The 15230-nt window shown below is 62.2% G+C and overlaps 1 protein-coding gene across 1 annotated transcript in view; it reads right to left on the reverse strand.

Annotated features, from left to right (window-relative positions):
- Positions 1–1017: 1017 nt before the first annotated feature.
- The window catches only part of FHOD1 (formin homology 2 domain containing 1), a 63347-nt gene continuing 49134 nt past the window's right edge, over positions 1018–15230 (reverse strand). The window contains exons 12-23 of the mRNA XM_073307286.1: positions 12871–13004; positions 12105–12221; positions 10652–11496; positions 9267–9419; positions 7349–7531; positions 6717–6836; positions 5477–5638; positions 5071–5261; positions 4481–4673; positions 4230–4392; positions 2558–2734; positions 1018–2045 (exon numbers count right to left, since the gene is read on the reverse strand). Of these exons, the coding sequence (XP_073163387.1) occupies positions 1963–2045; positions 2558–2734; positions 4230–4392; positions 4481–4673; positions 5071–5261; positions 5477–5638; positions 6717–6836; positions 7349–7531; positions 9267–9419; positions 10652–11496; positions 12105–12221; positions 12871–13004 (2521 nt within the window). The 3' untranslated portion in view covers positions 1018–1962. The remainder of the gene's footprint in view (positions 2046–2557; positions 2735–4229; positions 4393–4480; positions 4674–5070; positions 5262–5476; positions 5639–6716; positions 6837–7348; positions 7532–9266; positions 9420–10651; positions 11497–12104; positions 12222–12870; positions 13005–15230) is intronic.

The following is a 15230-nucleotide window of genomic DNA, read 5'->3' on the forward strand; positions in this document are numbered from 1 at the left end:
GTGAGCATTAAAGAGCCTGTGGACACGTTCCTGAGAATTAGGTCACTGTCCTGGCGCTGCTAGTTAAGTTCTATGTCCACGAGCGCCCTCTTCTGTTTCCTATGACTGAACGCTCGGCCTGCTCTGTATGGCAGTGGGAATTTTCTGAAATATTTTTATAAATTCTATGTGTGCCTCAGTTTCTCTCTGTATTTTGCAGTGCTACCCACTGGGTGCCTCCTGCCCAAGTGACCAACTGAGGCACTCAGGTAAAAACTGAAAGGGTCTCCCCACCTTGGGCTTCAGTGCACAGCTGGTCACCAGCGGGAGAAGGGTCAGGAAGGATCCCCGGCCCCCATCAGCAGCACAGCCTGGCCCAGACAGGTGCATTGGAGGGCCCTACCTCTTCACCAGACTTCATCCCCCCATGGTTTCCAGCTGGGCTGTGCGCGTAACCTTGTGGTCTGGCTGCTGGAGGGCTGCACACTCCCCCCCCGCTGGCCGGGGGGAACGGGAAGAGCACCTGACCTTGCTGGGATAACGACTGCACTTCCCGAGCATCACCGGGCCCCGGGACCAGCAGACAGCGAGGCAGGTACAGACCCTCTCTCTGGGGCCTGACAGAACCATTCAAATGAGCCCAGGAGTCAGGCTATGAGCCTGCCACCCAGAACCTACCTCCAGCCCCTCTGCCGCGCCAGGCCGGGCTCTGCAGAGAACAGGGGCAGCCTGGAGGAGGCTTTTCCTGGGGGCGGGGGACAGTGCCACACGCTGCACACCCCGCTTGCTTGGAGCGGGCACCGCTGGAGCACATCCCCCCGCGCCCTGGCCTTCCCCACGCCCTTCGCCACAGCACCTGCCCTCCCCGGACCACACCACAGCACCCACGCCAACGAGCCCAGCGGCTGAAACACAGGGCGGGAGGAGGAGCTCCCTGCACACGGTGGGCCGCTGGCCTTGGACACAGCTGGGAGGGGCAGGGAAGAGGAGAGCTGGGCTCCTGCCCGGCCGGACTGAAAAGAGACCGCAGAGCAGCAGTGAACGGCAGGCGTCTTTATTCAGTCCAGTTGGCACCGTCCCCAGCGACTGCACTGGGCCCTTCACAACCCACGTGCTGCTGGAGGGCGACGAGAGCACACACGCGACCCGACTCACTGTAACGGGTGCGACTCCCCCAGGAGACGGGGGCTTCCATGAACTGCTCAGCGAGTGCACACGCAGACCCCGCCCAGAGCCGCCTCCCATCACCAGCGCCCAGGAAGGGCCGGGAGCCCTGGGAGGACGCAGGGGTCAACCACCAGGGAAATGCTACTCACTTCCTAGCGGGACCCTGGGAAGTCTCGGAGAAGCCCTGGAACCCAGCGACCTGAAGGGGAAAGGCAGGAGGCAAACCCAAGGAGACGGGGTGGCACCCAGGAGCGGCTGGCCGGGAGCTGGGAGTGGTTACGATGGCAGTGCCATGCAGCGCATCCATGCCCGAGCCCCTGCTGCAGCCAGCGCGTCTCTTTGCAGGGCCCAGCCGAACTAACCCACAGCACGAGTCCCACTTGCCAGCTCCCCGCAGAGGGCTCCAATGCCAGCCTCCCCAGAGCAAATCTGCTCAGCGCACGGCCCCACAGCAGGAAAACAGGACGGACAGACGGCAGGGGGGCCCACGGAGCAGGGTGCGGGGGACAGGATGCAGGGAGACCCACGCTGGGGGTGGGGAGAAGCAATAGCCACTGTAGTGGGAGTGCCCATCCCGTGGCACCAGCAGGCGAGGCTTCAGAGGGGCTCCAGCGGTGCCAGGCGAGCTGGGCTGCAGCCCCGGGGCAGGGGCTCGGGGCTCCCCAAGCAGTGGCCCTGCCCGGCAAGTGCCTTCCTCCAGGCCACAGAGCGCTGTCCTGGGCCGGCCGGGCTCCCGCTCAGGGCGCGCACAGCCCCGCTCGCTCTGGGAGTGGGACATCGCGGGCTCTAGGCAGGCTCCGCTGGCCACGGCAACCGTCACACTTCCAAGCCGGGAGCTTGCGCCAGGCCCAGGGCCTGCACCAAGTCATCGCTCAGGCCGCTCTTCAGAGTCCGCCTCACTGGGGGAAAAGGCAAGAATTAGGGCCCTGCTGCCGACATCACAGGACATCCCTGCTCTGAACAGCCACAGGGGGAGGCTCCATCAAGCCAGCCCAAACTGCGACATGGCCACACGCTCAGCCCAGCCGCCAGGGGCCCCCGCCTGCTCTGTGGGCTCTGGGCCAGCCACACCGTGCTCTGCAGGAGTGGGACAGCCTCCAGCCTGCACGGCCCCACAGCACCAGCCAGCTGGGGCCAATGGTGGGAGCCCTGGGGTCTGCCCCCTGCACGCTCCCCCGCACGGGCTGGCAGCAGCACCGGGACAGTGCCCACACCAGGCCCTGCACAGCTCCTGGCTCTGCCTCCCACAGGCTTTGCATGTGAAGACTGTTGGCCTGGCGGGTCAGACCAGACACCATGATGCCAGTTTCCCAGCAGTCGCCCTGGCTGGCAGAGCTTCTCCTGCCCAGCAGTGCCATGGCACGGCTCGGCCCTGGCCCCGTGGCAGGCTCGGCCTGGGGATGGCACTTACGGGACTTCCGGCTGACACGTGACCTCTTGCGCTCCTTGGCGGCGCCCGACCGCGGGCCGGTGCTGTGCGTGACAGACTGCACAAGGCGATCCATGATTTCATCCGAGGCATCGGCCACGGAGCCAGAGCTGTCCTCCTGGGGCACGGAGCCACTGGAGGGGCTTGACCGGCCCATGCCTGCCCAGGGAGAACAGGAACATCAGCCAAGGAATCGGAGCAGCTGGTGTGCAGCAGCCAATCCCCCTGCCAAGCTCAGCCTTCTCCCAGCCACACCCTCTGCCACAGCCAGAGCATCTGCCCATGGCCACTTGGCTGCTTCCCTTCCCGCAGCTGCCAGCTCCCACCTCTCCCCCATGGCTGCCCTACTGCCGCGCCCCCCGCCAACTACCAAACCCATCAGCTAACCCCGCAGCAACCACCTCCTCCCTCCACTGTCGAATTCTTGTCATCCCCAAGAGTCACAGAATCATAGAATATCAGGGCTGGAAGGGACCTCAGGGGGTCATCTAATCCAACCTCCTGCTCAAAGTAGGACCAATCCCCAATTTTTGCCCCAGATCCCTAAATGGTCCCCTGAAGGATTGAACTCACAACTCTGGGTTTAGCAGGCCAATGCTCAAACCACTGAGCTGTTCCTCCCCGCAACAGCTTCTCCTCTGCACCCCATCAACCCGTCCCCGCACTGGCTCCCCACCTGTTTATCCCTCCCACACCCCATGCTCCCACCAAACGCCCAGGTGCCCTGCAGCTGGGGACTGGACCGTGTGGTGTCCCCGACTTCAGGCCAGTGCTCTGGGGCCCATGGGGTGTGGGGCCGTACCTGGCTGGGGAGCATCCTGCACCCCACCTCTCCCTAAGTGAGCCCCGTTGCAGGGAGAGGGAGCTGGCCCAGCAGTAATCGAGCTCGATCTCCCCGATCCCAAGGGGCCCCACAAATGGGGCAGCCCAGCAGCGCTGAGCTGGGCAGCGAGCCAGCAGTCAGCCAGGGCCCCAGAGTCGTGCCCCAGAGAGGAAGGACCGGCTGGGCCCCCAGCATCCTGTCCTCTAGAAGCTGTGTGGAGGGTGCAGGATGGCAGGACCCCCAGGGGCACGTCTCCCATTGAAAGGGGGTGTTTTGGCAGTTTGTGTCACAAGGCCTTTCATTCCTGTAGACAGCACCTCCGAGGGTCCCTGGCTGCTCACAGACCAGCACTGGGGCATGGGCAGGAATGAGCCTGAGGCCCCACAAATACAGCAAGGCCCAGGAGCAGCTGCAGAACAGACCATGCTGAGCAGAGAGCCAGCGGAACGGGGTGGGATCCGCGCCCACAGCCCAGTGCCCTGAGGGAGCCGGGCTCTGTACAGTGCGGGGCCCTGGCATGCTCCCAGCTGCGTGGGGTGGGATCCGCGCCCACAGCCCAGTGCCCTGAGGGAGCCGGGCTCTGTACAGTGCGGGGCCCTGGCATGCTCCCAGCTGCGTGGGGTGGGATCCGCGCCCACAGCCCAGTGCCCTGAGGGAGCCGGGCTCTGTACAGTGCGGGGCCCTGGCATGCTCCCAGCTGAGCCGCTGCCTGGGGCCTGCACAGAGAGCCACAGAGATGCAGTCAGGGTCATGTCAGCGGCTGCCCGGCTCGCCCTTCGGCACCACCACGGGGCAAGGTGCAGAGTCACCGGGCTGGCCACACACCCCTACCTCGGCTGGCCCTGCTGCGCCGGCTGTGGGGCTCTGCAGCCGAGCTCAACACACTCTTCATGGTCTCGTGGCCTGAATCCACCTGCTGCTCCGGGCTGGCAGACCCGATGGCTGGAGAGGGGCTTGCCTCAGGGCTGTTGGCCATGCCAGAGAATCGCTCCATCTGCGGAGAGAGGAGACGGCCAGCATGAGGGCAGGGGGAGGCATCGGGCTCAGCAGACCCCCCCCGGTCCTCCAGGGCAGCCCCGTACCTCCGTGATCATCCGGCCCCGGGTCTTGTTCCTCTCGCGGTGCGCGGCCCGTTTGCGCTGCTGCTGCAGAACGCGCTCTCGGCAGGTGCGGTACTCCAGGGCGAACTCCCGCAGGAGCCGGCAGAACCCCGTTGCCTTTGTGTCCCGTGCGGCCGCAGGCGGGTAGCCCAGGAACAGCAGGAAGGAGCGGAACCTGCCGAGAGACGGAGCAGCTGGGGGCGAGGGGAGGACATGGGGGCCCACGACCCAGCCCCGATCCCTCCTGCACCTGGAGCCGCCTCAGGCCGCCCTGACAACCACTGCCAGAAGGGAGGGGGAGTCTTAGAACCAGCCCGGATTCCCCCCCACCCCACTTCCACTTCCCTGCCCCCCCCCAGGGCTGGGAACACTCTCAACTCCACTGGGAATAAGGAACATTTCCCCTCCACCCAGTCAAATGCTCCCCGCCCCCCCCCCAGCCTTCTTCCCTGTCACCCCTGTTCACCCCTTCCCCCCTGCCAAATTCTGCTCCGCCCACCCCCATTGGACCCCTGCCCTGCCAGGGCAGCCTGACAAGGACCAGGGGGTCTGCACCCAGCAGGCAGACCGACCTGTGGAGTACGCGTCTGTGCACCACCTTCAGAATGTGGATCTTCCGGGAGCTGTCCTTCAGGAAGTCCGTCAGCTTGCTCTTCAGGCCCGGTTTGGTCTCGTGCTTGGCGATGGCCTTCAGGCTGTCCCATGATGCTTTGCACCGTCGCTCCAGCTGGTTCAGGCTTTCTGCCAGCTCGTCAAAGTCAACCTGAGGAAGGAGTGAAGATGTACCCGTGGCCGTGCTGCGCTCGGGATCCCCTCGCTGCCCTGCGTCCCCACGTGACCCCCATGTCCGTCCGTCCCCCCCGGAGCCTGCAGAAGCCACGCAGCCTCGCCAGACTCAGGTGTCGCTCCCTGGGTCGGCAGGGCTGGGGGCAGTGGCGGGGGAGCTGGAATATCTGCTGGTTCCGACAAGCGTCTGACCTTGGCTGAGCGGGTGATGGCTGCGATCTCCGAGTAGAGGTCGCTGGTTTGGGGGAACCTCTCCACCACCGTGTGGCACAGGTGGTGCAGCAGGGACTGCCGGTGCACGGTGTCCTTCACCTCCGAGACCTTCTCCAGGTAACTCAGCTCGAAGCCCCGGCTCTGAAACCCAAACGCAGGCTCAGCCAGAGCCAAAGGAGCCCGGGTCACCTCTCCTTGCTGCTTCCTGGAGTCCACTGCCCTCTCCCAGCAGCTGATGCTGCCCCGGGCCTCTCCCGCCGGGCTCCCACTTGCTCCGATGCTAGCTCCGGCTGAGTTTCACAGCTGCAGTCCCAGGCCCGTGGCCTTCCCCGGCAGGGGTGATGCACAAGCCCTGTGTCTACACCATTTGCTCCTCTGGAGGCTGAAGCTATTTGATCTGATTAACCCCACCCCACGTCCTTCCAGACATTCTCTGTACCCCCTTCCTCCCAGCTCGGCTACGGCCCAGCATCCCAGCTGGACCACCCACAGCTTGGCACTGCCGCCTTGCACACAGTCTACTCCCACTTTGTTTTCCCTGGACACCAGTGTGTAGTCCAGCGGGTACAGTGCTGACTGGGAGCACAGCCGCCGACCTGCTGCGTGGCTATCCCCTCTCTGCCTCGGTTTCCCCTCCCACGCCTTGTCTGTTTAGCCCATGAGCTCTTGGGGGCAGGGTTTGCCTCTCACAATGTGTTCGTACAGCACCTGGCACAATCCCAGACGGGCCCTAGCACCATCATTCCACAGATAACCATTCCCCTTAGTAGTTTCTTCCAGTCCGACTGAGCGGACTCCATCCTCCGATCTGCTCTCCCTTACACCTCCCTGCATGGATTTTCACTTGGCAAGATCTCGGTGTGTTCTGCAGCAAAGCAACAGACCAGCCCCCCGCACTGAGCCCCATCAGCCCACCGGGCGCGACCCTGCAGGCCCCCCTGCTACCATGCACCGGCCCCCTCAGCAGCCAGCCCCCCCCAGTATTTCCCACCTAGCTTGGCACCTTAGCCCCGGGTGCTAAGTTCCTTGCTGCACGCATTGCCTGCTCTCTTACGCACAGCCACAGGTCTGGGCACACAGCTGCGCTGGCAGCCCAGGAACTCCCATCAGCTGGGGACTCTGTATCTCTTTCTAAGCCCCGGCTGGCAGCCACCTCGTCCCCCAGGAGCTCTGCGCTGGCAGCTGCAGGAGACCCCAGGCCCCTCCCTCTACCCCTCACCTGGGATCCGTTGAGGACGTTCCCCATGGCCAGCAGAGTAGCCAGGATACACCTGAAGGTCTGGTTTTTGGCCAGCTGTTCCATCCCCAATTTCAGGTCAAACAGAGGCTCCGCAATCTCCTGAACAGGGAAAGGTGCAGCTGCTGTGACTGGTAAATCAGCAACGCCCAGCTCCAGCCCGTGTACATCCCACCTCACGACAGCACTCACCACTCTGTCGGGGAGCCAGGGACTAGCCACAGCCAACCCGGGTTCCGCTCCGCCCTGGGACAGAGGGCAGCTCCGCATGGACTCACTGGCCTTGGATTCAGCATGAAAGACGCGGAACTCACCCGAGCCAGGGGAATCCCACGCCTGGAAAGCCAGGCTGCCAGCCCCTGCAGGGCAGGACCGGGCCCTTGGCCTACAGCTGCTGAGCGTGGCTGTACCATGCCCTTATCCAAACCAGGCAGGGACTGAAGTGCCACAGGATACATGTATGCGGCCCAGGTCCCCAGGCATGGCAGGGGGGTGCAGAGATCCAGTGGGAATGCCCAGGGGAATCTGCATTACCAAACCCAAAGGTCAGGGATGTTCACGGTCCAACCGGTTTGCCAGGGAAACAGTCAGTGGGCTGGGGTTTGCCCCATTACCTGCTCCATGCTCTCATAGTCCAGCTTGAAGGCCCACAGCTGGAGCCGAGCCGTGAGCTCGCTAATGGAGGAGAGGGTGAGCAGGAACTGCTCGGCTGAGCCCAGGGGGACATCGGGATTGGTGAGCTGCGCCTCCTGGATCTTCTGCTTCTCTTCGTCAGTGGGAACCATGCTCAGGATTTTCTGTAAGACACAAGGAGCCGCACATCCGAGGCAGCAGGTCAGGACTAGCTGCCCAAACAGAGAGCAGTACCAGTAGTCCTGTGTCAAGCTGGTCTCAGTGGTAGCCTTAAAGGGTCACACATCATGGTTCATTGGACTAGCTATGCCCACCTGGGAGAGTACTGACACCTCCCCACCCCACACCGGGACGAGCATCAACAGGGCATGGGACAACCAAACAGCCTTCAGGCCTGCACACTCTTGGTCTCAGCAGAATAACTCTCTGGAGTGCCGATACCCTGGGGGTGCACGGGTGCTTTTCTGCTCACTCTGGCCAGAAGGGAATACAAGGACCGGCAGAGCCGGGAGTGGGGCTTGGCTGGGAGCGAGCACTGCTGTGAGCAAAGGGGACGGGGATGCAGTCTTACAGCATTCTCCAGCCATCTCCAGTCTGCCTTCACAAGGGCTTGGACGCAGGGCTCTCCTTCAAGGGACTGTTAGTTGTTAGTGGGGAACCAGGGAACAATCAGTCAAGCACCCCTCCTGCAAAACTATGCCATATGGCAGCAAAGGACAGAGTGTGTGGGGGAACCAGAGAAACGCACCCACTCATCCTCCCCAAACCACAGGCATCCACGGACCAAGCCCAGGGCAAAACCAAAATGCAATGAGATGTGATGAACTCTGGAGCTGGAGAAGGGCTGGGAGAGACTAGTCAGCCAGCCTGGGGTAGACATTGTTTGCAAAGAACCCACGAATACCCAGCTCCATGCTGGGGCTGCCCAACCACCATCTAGATGCAGCGACTGTCACACAAGGATGTCAGGAAAGAACAACGCAGGGCCCGTGCTGGACTCTCACTCTCCAACATAGCAGCATCCACAGGCTGGGGAAGACAACGCACCAGCTCCCACGCTCCTAACAGCAGCTGCTTCTCCCCAGAAATCTCCTCCCGCGTCGGTAATGCACTACGGGGAACCCGAGCTGGGGACTGAGCCTGGGAGCCACCCCTGCCCATGTCCCTAAGGAATGACAGGATAATTATTTAAGGTATTTAAGGCTCCTCTAGCAGAATGTTGGATGGGTGGCTTCCTGGGCCAATGGGGAGAAGATTTCTGACACTCAAGGGCTCTTTAGCCGAGCAGATAAAAACCGAAGGAGAGCCAGTGGTTGGAAGCTGGCCAACAGAATTCAGACCAGAATCAGGTGCACCTTTTTAGCAATGAAGATAACGAGGCACTGGAACAGGTGACCTAGCTCTGGGGCAGATTCCCTGTCCCTTGCAGTCTTTAAATCAAGACTGGGCCTCTCTTTCTAAGAGCTGTGCTCCAGAGGGTGCTGGGGCAGGCAGAATCACACAGTGAAATGCTCTGGCTTGGTCAGACTAGACGATCTAATCTAGGCTCTGTGAAAACCTGCGTGGCACGCACAGGCCTAGAGCCGGAGTGCTGTCGGAGAACACTGCAGGCAGGGAGTGCTGCTGGCCTCTACAGGAGCCAGTCCAGCGCCAGGGCACAATGGACACGGGTTCAATGCCCTGCTCTGCCACAGACAGCCTTGGGCCAGTCCCTTAGCCTCTCTGTGCATGGCAGGGCCAACAGCCCTGCCCCACACACAGGGGTGCTGAGGAGAAACACAGTACGGCCTGGGACAGGCTTCGGGCAGGGTGACCTTCTGGGGCAGGAGTTCATCTGCTCTTTACTCGGAAACGTTTACTACCAAGAAACGGCTCGTGGGAGGAATGGCTGCAGCTCACCTCAATTCCTTCTTTGTTAATGGCAAACTCGTCGAAGCTGAGAATGGCCGTCTTGATGATGTGAGTGGGTGGCAGCACCGTCAGGCCGATGTTAATGGCATTGCTTCTCTTGGGGTCGAGGACCACCGTGCACTTCTTCCCGTCAGCAGCCTTCTTCGGGGGGGGGCAATGGGAAACGGAAGAAAAGGGGCTGAAAGGCAGGTTAGGAGCGCACGGGCTACCCTGAAACAGCCACATTTCCCCAGCAGGCCCCCGAGCTATTCCAATCAGTGTCAACACAGAGGATCTGGCGAAGGCAGCTCCCCCTCCCCACTCTCCCATGCACCCAGGGCATCCTGCAGTGCTACCCCCAGGAGAAGTAAGGCCTTTCCTGACCCCCGCGGGTGAGGAGATTACCCCACAGCACCTGCCATTTCAGAGCACAGCCTCGCACGCTGGTAGGGGTCACAGCAGAGCTCTGGCACTTCCACTATTGCCAGCATCTCCAGCACCTCCTCTGGCTCAAGTTGGCAGAGATGCCGTTGGCCATGCCAGGTGCAAAACGAGCTGCATCTGGAGAGACTGGGCCCCTTCTCTCTCCAGTGAGGGGACACTAAAGCGCCCAGGCTCTCTTGCTCGACTGGCCCTGAGGAAGAGGAGTGGATCCCCTCTCTGGGGTCAGTTACCAAGAAAGAGCAGCATGCACCCCAAACAGACTGTCTGCTACAGAAACTTCTCCTGTAATGGGTCCTGCGGAGCCAGGATCTGTCTGTGCAGGGCAGCCTGGATCCACTAGCTCACTTCCAGCAGAGCTGAATTTCATCCTCTCCTCTTGTTGTGTATTACGCTCCTCTGAGAAGCTGAATTCATTCCACTTTCCTCCCAAAGGGCTACTAGTCCACAGGCTGCATGTGCCAGCAGGGACTGGATCGATGACCCAGGAGGGTGCTTTCCTACGACGTTCGATGCACCGAACTAAAAGAACTACTCCAGAGGTGCAGTGTCTGAGCATTGCTCAGACTGCAGGCCCAGGACTGTGACCCCGCCCCAGGCTCCGGGAAGTCCAGCAGGACCACCCTCCTCTTGACGCGACGAGAAAGGGAGTGACAAAGAAAACCCAGCTAATCCAGGGCCTTTGCTCCACACGGAGCATCCCGCATGCTTCAGCAATATTCCTCTATGGGCTCGAGACACCCACCATTCCCAGAGAGCCCTGCGTGCTGCTCAGTGAAGACAGCGAAATAGTTGTAATAACCTTCTCTAAGCAACAGAGCAGCAGGGAGAGGGGCGCGGACTGCTTCAGCAGACATGCTATGGCAGCCAGCTCTTGGACCACACCCCACAGTGCCCCGCCACCCACTGCAGGCCGCCAGGACTGGCCTGCTGGCCCCCGACCTGCTGTATACCTTGGAACTCAGCACTTCCTTCGCTCTGGACTCAAAGAGATGCTCCAGCTTGGCCGCATCAATCTCTACTCTCTCCAGGGACGCCCACACGGTGCCCCGGCCAAACCGGCCAGCCCCAGCGTGGGAACTGTGGTGTTTCAGCTCCTTCCAGAAGAGCTTCACCGTCTTCTTCTTCTTCTTGGCAGGGGAGCGGCCATCTGGCGCAGGGGAGCCCAGCAACTCAGGAGGGGGTGGGGGTGGGCAGCCAGGAACAGGGGGTGGTGGAGGCGGAGGGCAACCGGGGGGAGGGGGTGGTGGTGGGGGAGCCATGAGGCCTCCCATAGCCAGTGCTCCAGTGCCAGGAGGTGGTGGGGGAGGTACATGGAAAGAGTCATTTCCTACTGCCTTTTGCTCGAAGGCATCAAAGTCTTCCTCTTCCCCCAGGTCTGAGAAGTCCAGGTCTTTGATCCTCAGCAACATGGGGCTGGGCTCCAGACGATCCCACATGAACTCAGAGTCCTTTTTAAATGGGCTCAGGAGGGCCCGCCCCATGCTCTGAGCGTTGGCTTCTGCCTCGACGCTGGCCTGGGTGCATGGGAGCCGGGTCCGGGCGCCAGAGACCTGTCTGTCAGGGGCCTTGCCATGGGGCCCAGCGTTCTCCAGGTCCCGACCGCCTTGCAGCTCTGCCTGGCTCGGCTGGTCCTCAGCCACTCGTTGGTGCTGGGCAGAGGCTGACGCCTCCGGGAAGAGCAGGTCCCGCTCCGGCGCCACTTGGCTATTGGCAAACAGCATGTCATGGATCAGCTTCTTGTCAGAGGAGATGGTGCTGCAGGGATCAGTGCTCTCCCGCTCGGGGACACAGCGCCCTGTGGAGGAACCAGAGGACAGAGCGTGTCCAGAGCATTCACCCTCCCATGGGCACAGTGCCATTGCCTCCCTGCAACCCAGCACTCTTCACTCTTCATCGCTGGCCTGGCGGCCTCTCCCTGCACACTGTCCCGGCTCAGAGGCACAGGTCTCCTGCACTGCGAGGCCCACTGCTGGACAAGGGGCGGGGAAGGAGTCATGGAAAACCTGCCCCCAGGCAGAGTTCAGGCCAGACAGCCACCTCCATAGCAGCTGTTCTGAGTCTGAGAACTCAACTCTGCAGCCAGGGAGTTACACTACGCTCCCCCGGCTCCCGGCTCTCACTGACTGCCACAGCCTTGGCCCAGGGCCCCCCGAGGTCAGTGCACTCCTGCTGCAGCGAAGTGCTCTCCTGGTACTAGATGCGCCTCTCTGGGGTGGCAGGACAGGCAGCCGCTTGGCTAGAGCCATGGCGAGCGGCAGGGGGATCTGGGAGGCGCCAGGCAGTTCAAGGTGGTGTCCCTTGGGTCCCTAGTCACAGAAGCAGGCGTGTTTTGGGGAGGGGAGCAGGGGGCCATGGAGGTTGCAGGAGCATCTGGCCACAGGGTGTCCCAGGGAAAGTCCTTGCCTGATGTGCCGTCTCCTTTCTCGTCCCTCCCCGGAGCGATCCCGACTGATGGCACGTGGGGCTCCTGCTTGTTCGCCGTCTCATTCCGCTCCTTCTCCTCGCTCAGCGCCAGCCTCCCTGCAGCCCGGACACAGCAGTCGTTAGGCAGCCTGGCGCCTGCGGGCAGGGCAGGGGCAAGGGAGAGAGTGCGGGCTGGCCCCTGTGGCCTGGGTCGTCACACACCCCACGCCCCACCCATGCCAGGGCTGCACATAGCCAGTGCACGTGTGTAGTCCTCGCAATGGTGGGGCGTTTCCTAGTGGTCGGGTCCCGCTCCTCTCGCGGAGAAGGGGCTCCCTGCATCTGGCGGCTGCTCACGCAGACATGGATGGAGGTGCCACTGGCCTGACTGGCACCTGTACAGCCAGCCCCACATCCCATGCGCTGCGTGTCTGAGTGTGTCTTGCCCAGGCCCTGCCGTCCTGCAAGCTGTCCGGAGCACCCCCACCCCGCAGGGAACCAGTATGTCTATTGTGGCAGTGGGCCAAGGCCCACAGCAGGACTGGAGTTGGGTCGCTGCCCCCCACGTGCTCAGAGGCCCCAGGAAGGAGGGGGCTGAGAGGAGACCTTGCAGCCCAGCTCCCAGTCACTTGGGAAGGGAGGGGCTGGAAGTGACCAGGCAGTGACAGCAAATTTGCTGCCTTCTCAGGTGGCACTGCCCGGCTGGGGGTGGCACACTGCCCCTCTGGGCTGCATGGCACTCACCGGGCACACGGGACCTGTGTACCTGCTGCTGGGGGTGGCTCTAGGCTGAGCTGGCCGCCCCCTGGAATGGCTTCAGCGAGGATGTCAAGCCGCCCCTTGGACATCGCAGACAGCCTCTCCTTTTGGGATGAAGCCAGGTTTTCCAAGAAGCGAGCTCTGCAAAAGAGAGTCCAATGTCTGCGACCAGCCACATGCAGGCAGGGCACAGGACCACGGTGCACATGTCTAGCAGGGGCAGCTGTGTCCCGGGACAGGACTGCTGGCATGCCTGGACCCTCCGCCCCTCAGTCAGAGCACACACCCCACCATACAGTACGCAGAGCCATGGGTGTCTCAGGCCAGCAGCCGCCTACAACCACCCAGGTCCAGCAGCCTTCCCCTCCCGCTGCCGGGACGGCATGGCCAGACATCCAAGCTCCTGCGCATGAGGAAGCCCTGGTGTCCCCAGCTCCTTCTTCCCACATCGGAGCAGAGAAAACCCAGGCATCCCGCTCAGCTCTGAAACACCCTGTAAATCACCACACTGCCCCCTCTGAGGCCCAGTGGACTCGCCACATCTGACACTCCCAGCCCCATCATACGACGGGCAGCACCCCCGAAAGCTGCCAACACGCCAATCCAGTCTTCCTGCCTAGTGATTCGAGTGATCCCCAGGGCCGGGGTCACACTGCAGTTCCCAGCTGAGACCGTGCTGCCTTTGTTCCCCTGCCCCCATGTGCCAGGCTGCTACGTACGGCTGACAGCTGCCACCGACAGCCCAGAGGCGGTCGCATTCTGGCCGTGGGGAAAGCAGGCACGCGAGAGGCCAGTGGGTAGACGGGAAGGGCTCCAGAGTTAAGGTGCCTGAGTACATGGGTTTGCTTTAACTCTCAGCCTTGGGGGTAGCTGGGAATGCAACAAAACCCAGGGCACAGGCTACCTGAAAACAGGGGAGCCAGTTCCCACAGGGCCTGGGGGATCCTGTAGCCTCAGAACTCACTGGGAAATGGGCTGCTCACTGCAGAATGACGCTCCAGGAACCCAGCTTTCATTTCAGGGTAAGAAGCTGCCCCCACCAGCCCTAGTGGCCATGACGTCACCCTGAGATCTGGGAAACGGGTGCAGCTACATTGCTGTCTCCCCAGTCTGCCCTCAGCCTGAAACAGCCGCTCAGGCTGGGGAGACAGCCCTTCCCCTCACTGCAGGGCTAACAATTAAACCATCATCGTTAGGGCTCAGAGTTAACTACTTTACTGCTGATCGTATTAGCAAGAGATACCCAGCTAATGCGTGCGTCCCTCAGTCCCAAACTGACTCACTGGTGCCCAAAGCAGCGACCATCGTCTCCAGCTTCCCGGACAACGCCTGGCTCCTATGCTGTTAGGGAAACCTCTGCAGCACACTCCGAGTGGGAAACGGGGTGGCCAGGCAAAATGAACAGCCCAGGGGCTGCAATTCATGACAGTCTGACGTCTGCCACGGAAAGGAAGCCACCGCGACGCTGCAGCCGGGCCCGGCTGGCCTGGACGCCCGCGCCAGCTGTCCCTACTAGTCAGCAGATCGGTTTCTGCTCGCACCACGAGAGCTGCCTGATGCGATCCTCAAAGGCAGTGCGAAGGGATACAATCTATTCCCAGTGCTGTACTCCAGCCCTTGCGGTGCAGCTTGCCCACTACAGGGGCAGGGGCCTGGCTCACCCCAAAGCTCTGGAGTCCTGCCAGGCAAGCACCTTCCCCGGCAGAGGCTCTCGCAGACTCGGGTCTGCAGCCAGGCGCCTCAGACAGGTAAGGGCCCCTGTCGAACTTCTGGGACTGCCCAGGAAGCCCAGACACTCAGAAAGGTTGAAACACTAAAAATCTTCCAGCACACGTTGGGCTTGAAGCTCGTGGCTTCCCAAGCTAGAGCGCGCTAAGGAATTAGGCAGGGCTGGAGAGTCCTCCTAGGGCTGGGACCAGGTGTGTGTCTAGTGCTCGCCGCGGGGGCTGAGTTATCCACAAAGCACGCTGGAGGTAGCCAAGGAAACCAATCTCCCCTCTTCCCACGGCCCAACCTCTCTGCTCTGGTGGATACAGCCCCTGCCCTGGCATCGCTCTGCCCAAGCCAGGCTCCGACGGGCGCTGCCCCGCAGCTCGGCAAAGGGAAGTGCAGCCACACACACTGGGGGAGGCAGATGCGTGGGAGCCAATCTGCCCCCAGCTTCCATGACCCATGTGACATTTACCCTAGAGACCACCACCCCGAGCCCTGCTCTGCTCTGGGGGCGCCCAGGCCTGGCTCCAGCGGGACCCAGGGCACATCTGAAGACGAGCACACATCTGTACTTACTCAAACTTCCTCAGAACGGGCTTGTCCCCACACAAAGGGGGGCTCTCCTCTCGCCTGAGAGAAAAGAGCAGTTAGCAC

This window comes from Lepidochelys kempii, chromosome 12 (genome assembly GCF_965140265.1).
Source record: "Lepidochelys kempii isolate rLepKem1 chromosome 12, rLepKem1.hap2, whole genome shotgun sequence".
NCBI lineage: Eukaryota > Metazoa > Chordata > Testudines > Cheloniidae > Lepidochelys > Lepidochelys kempii.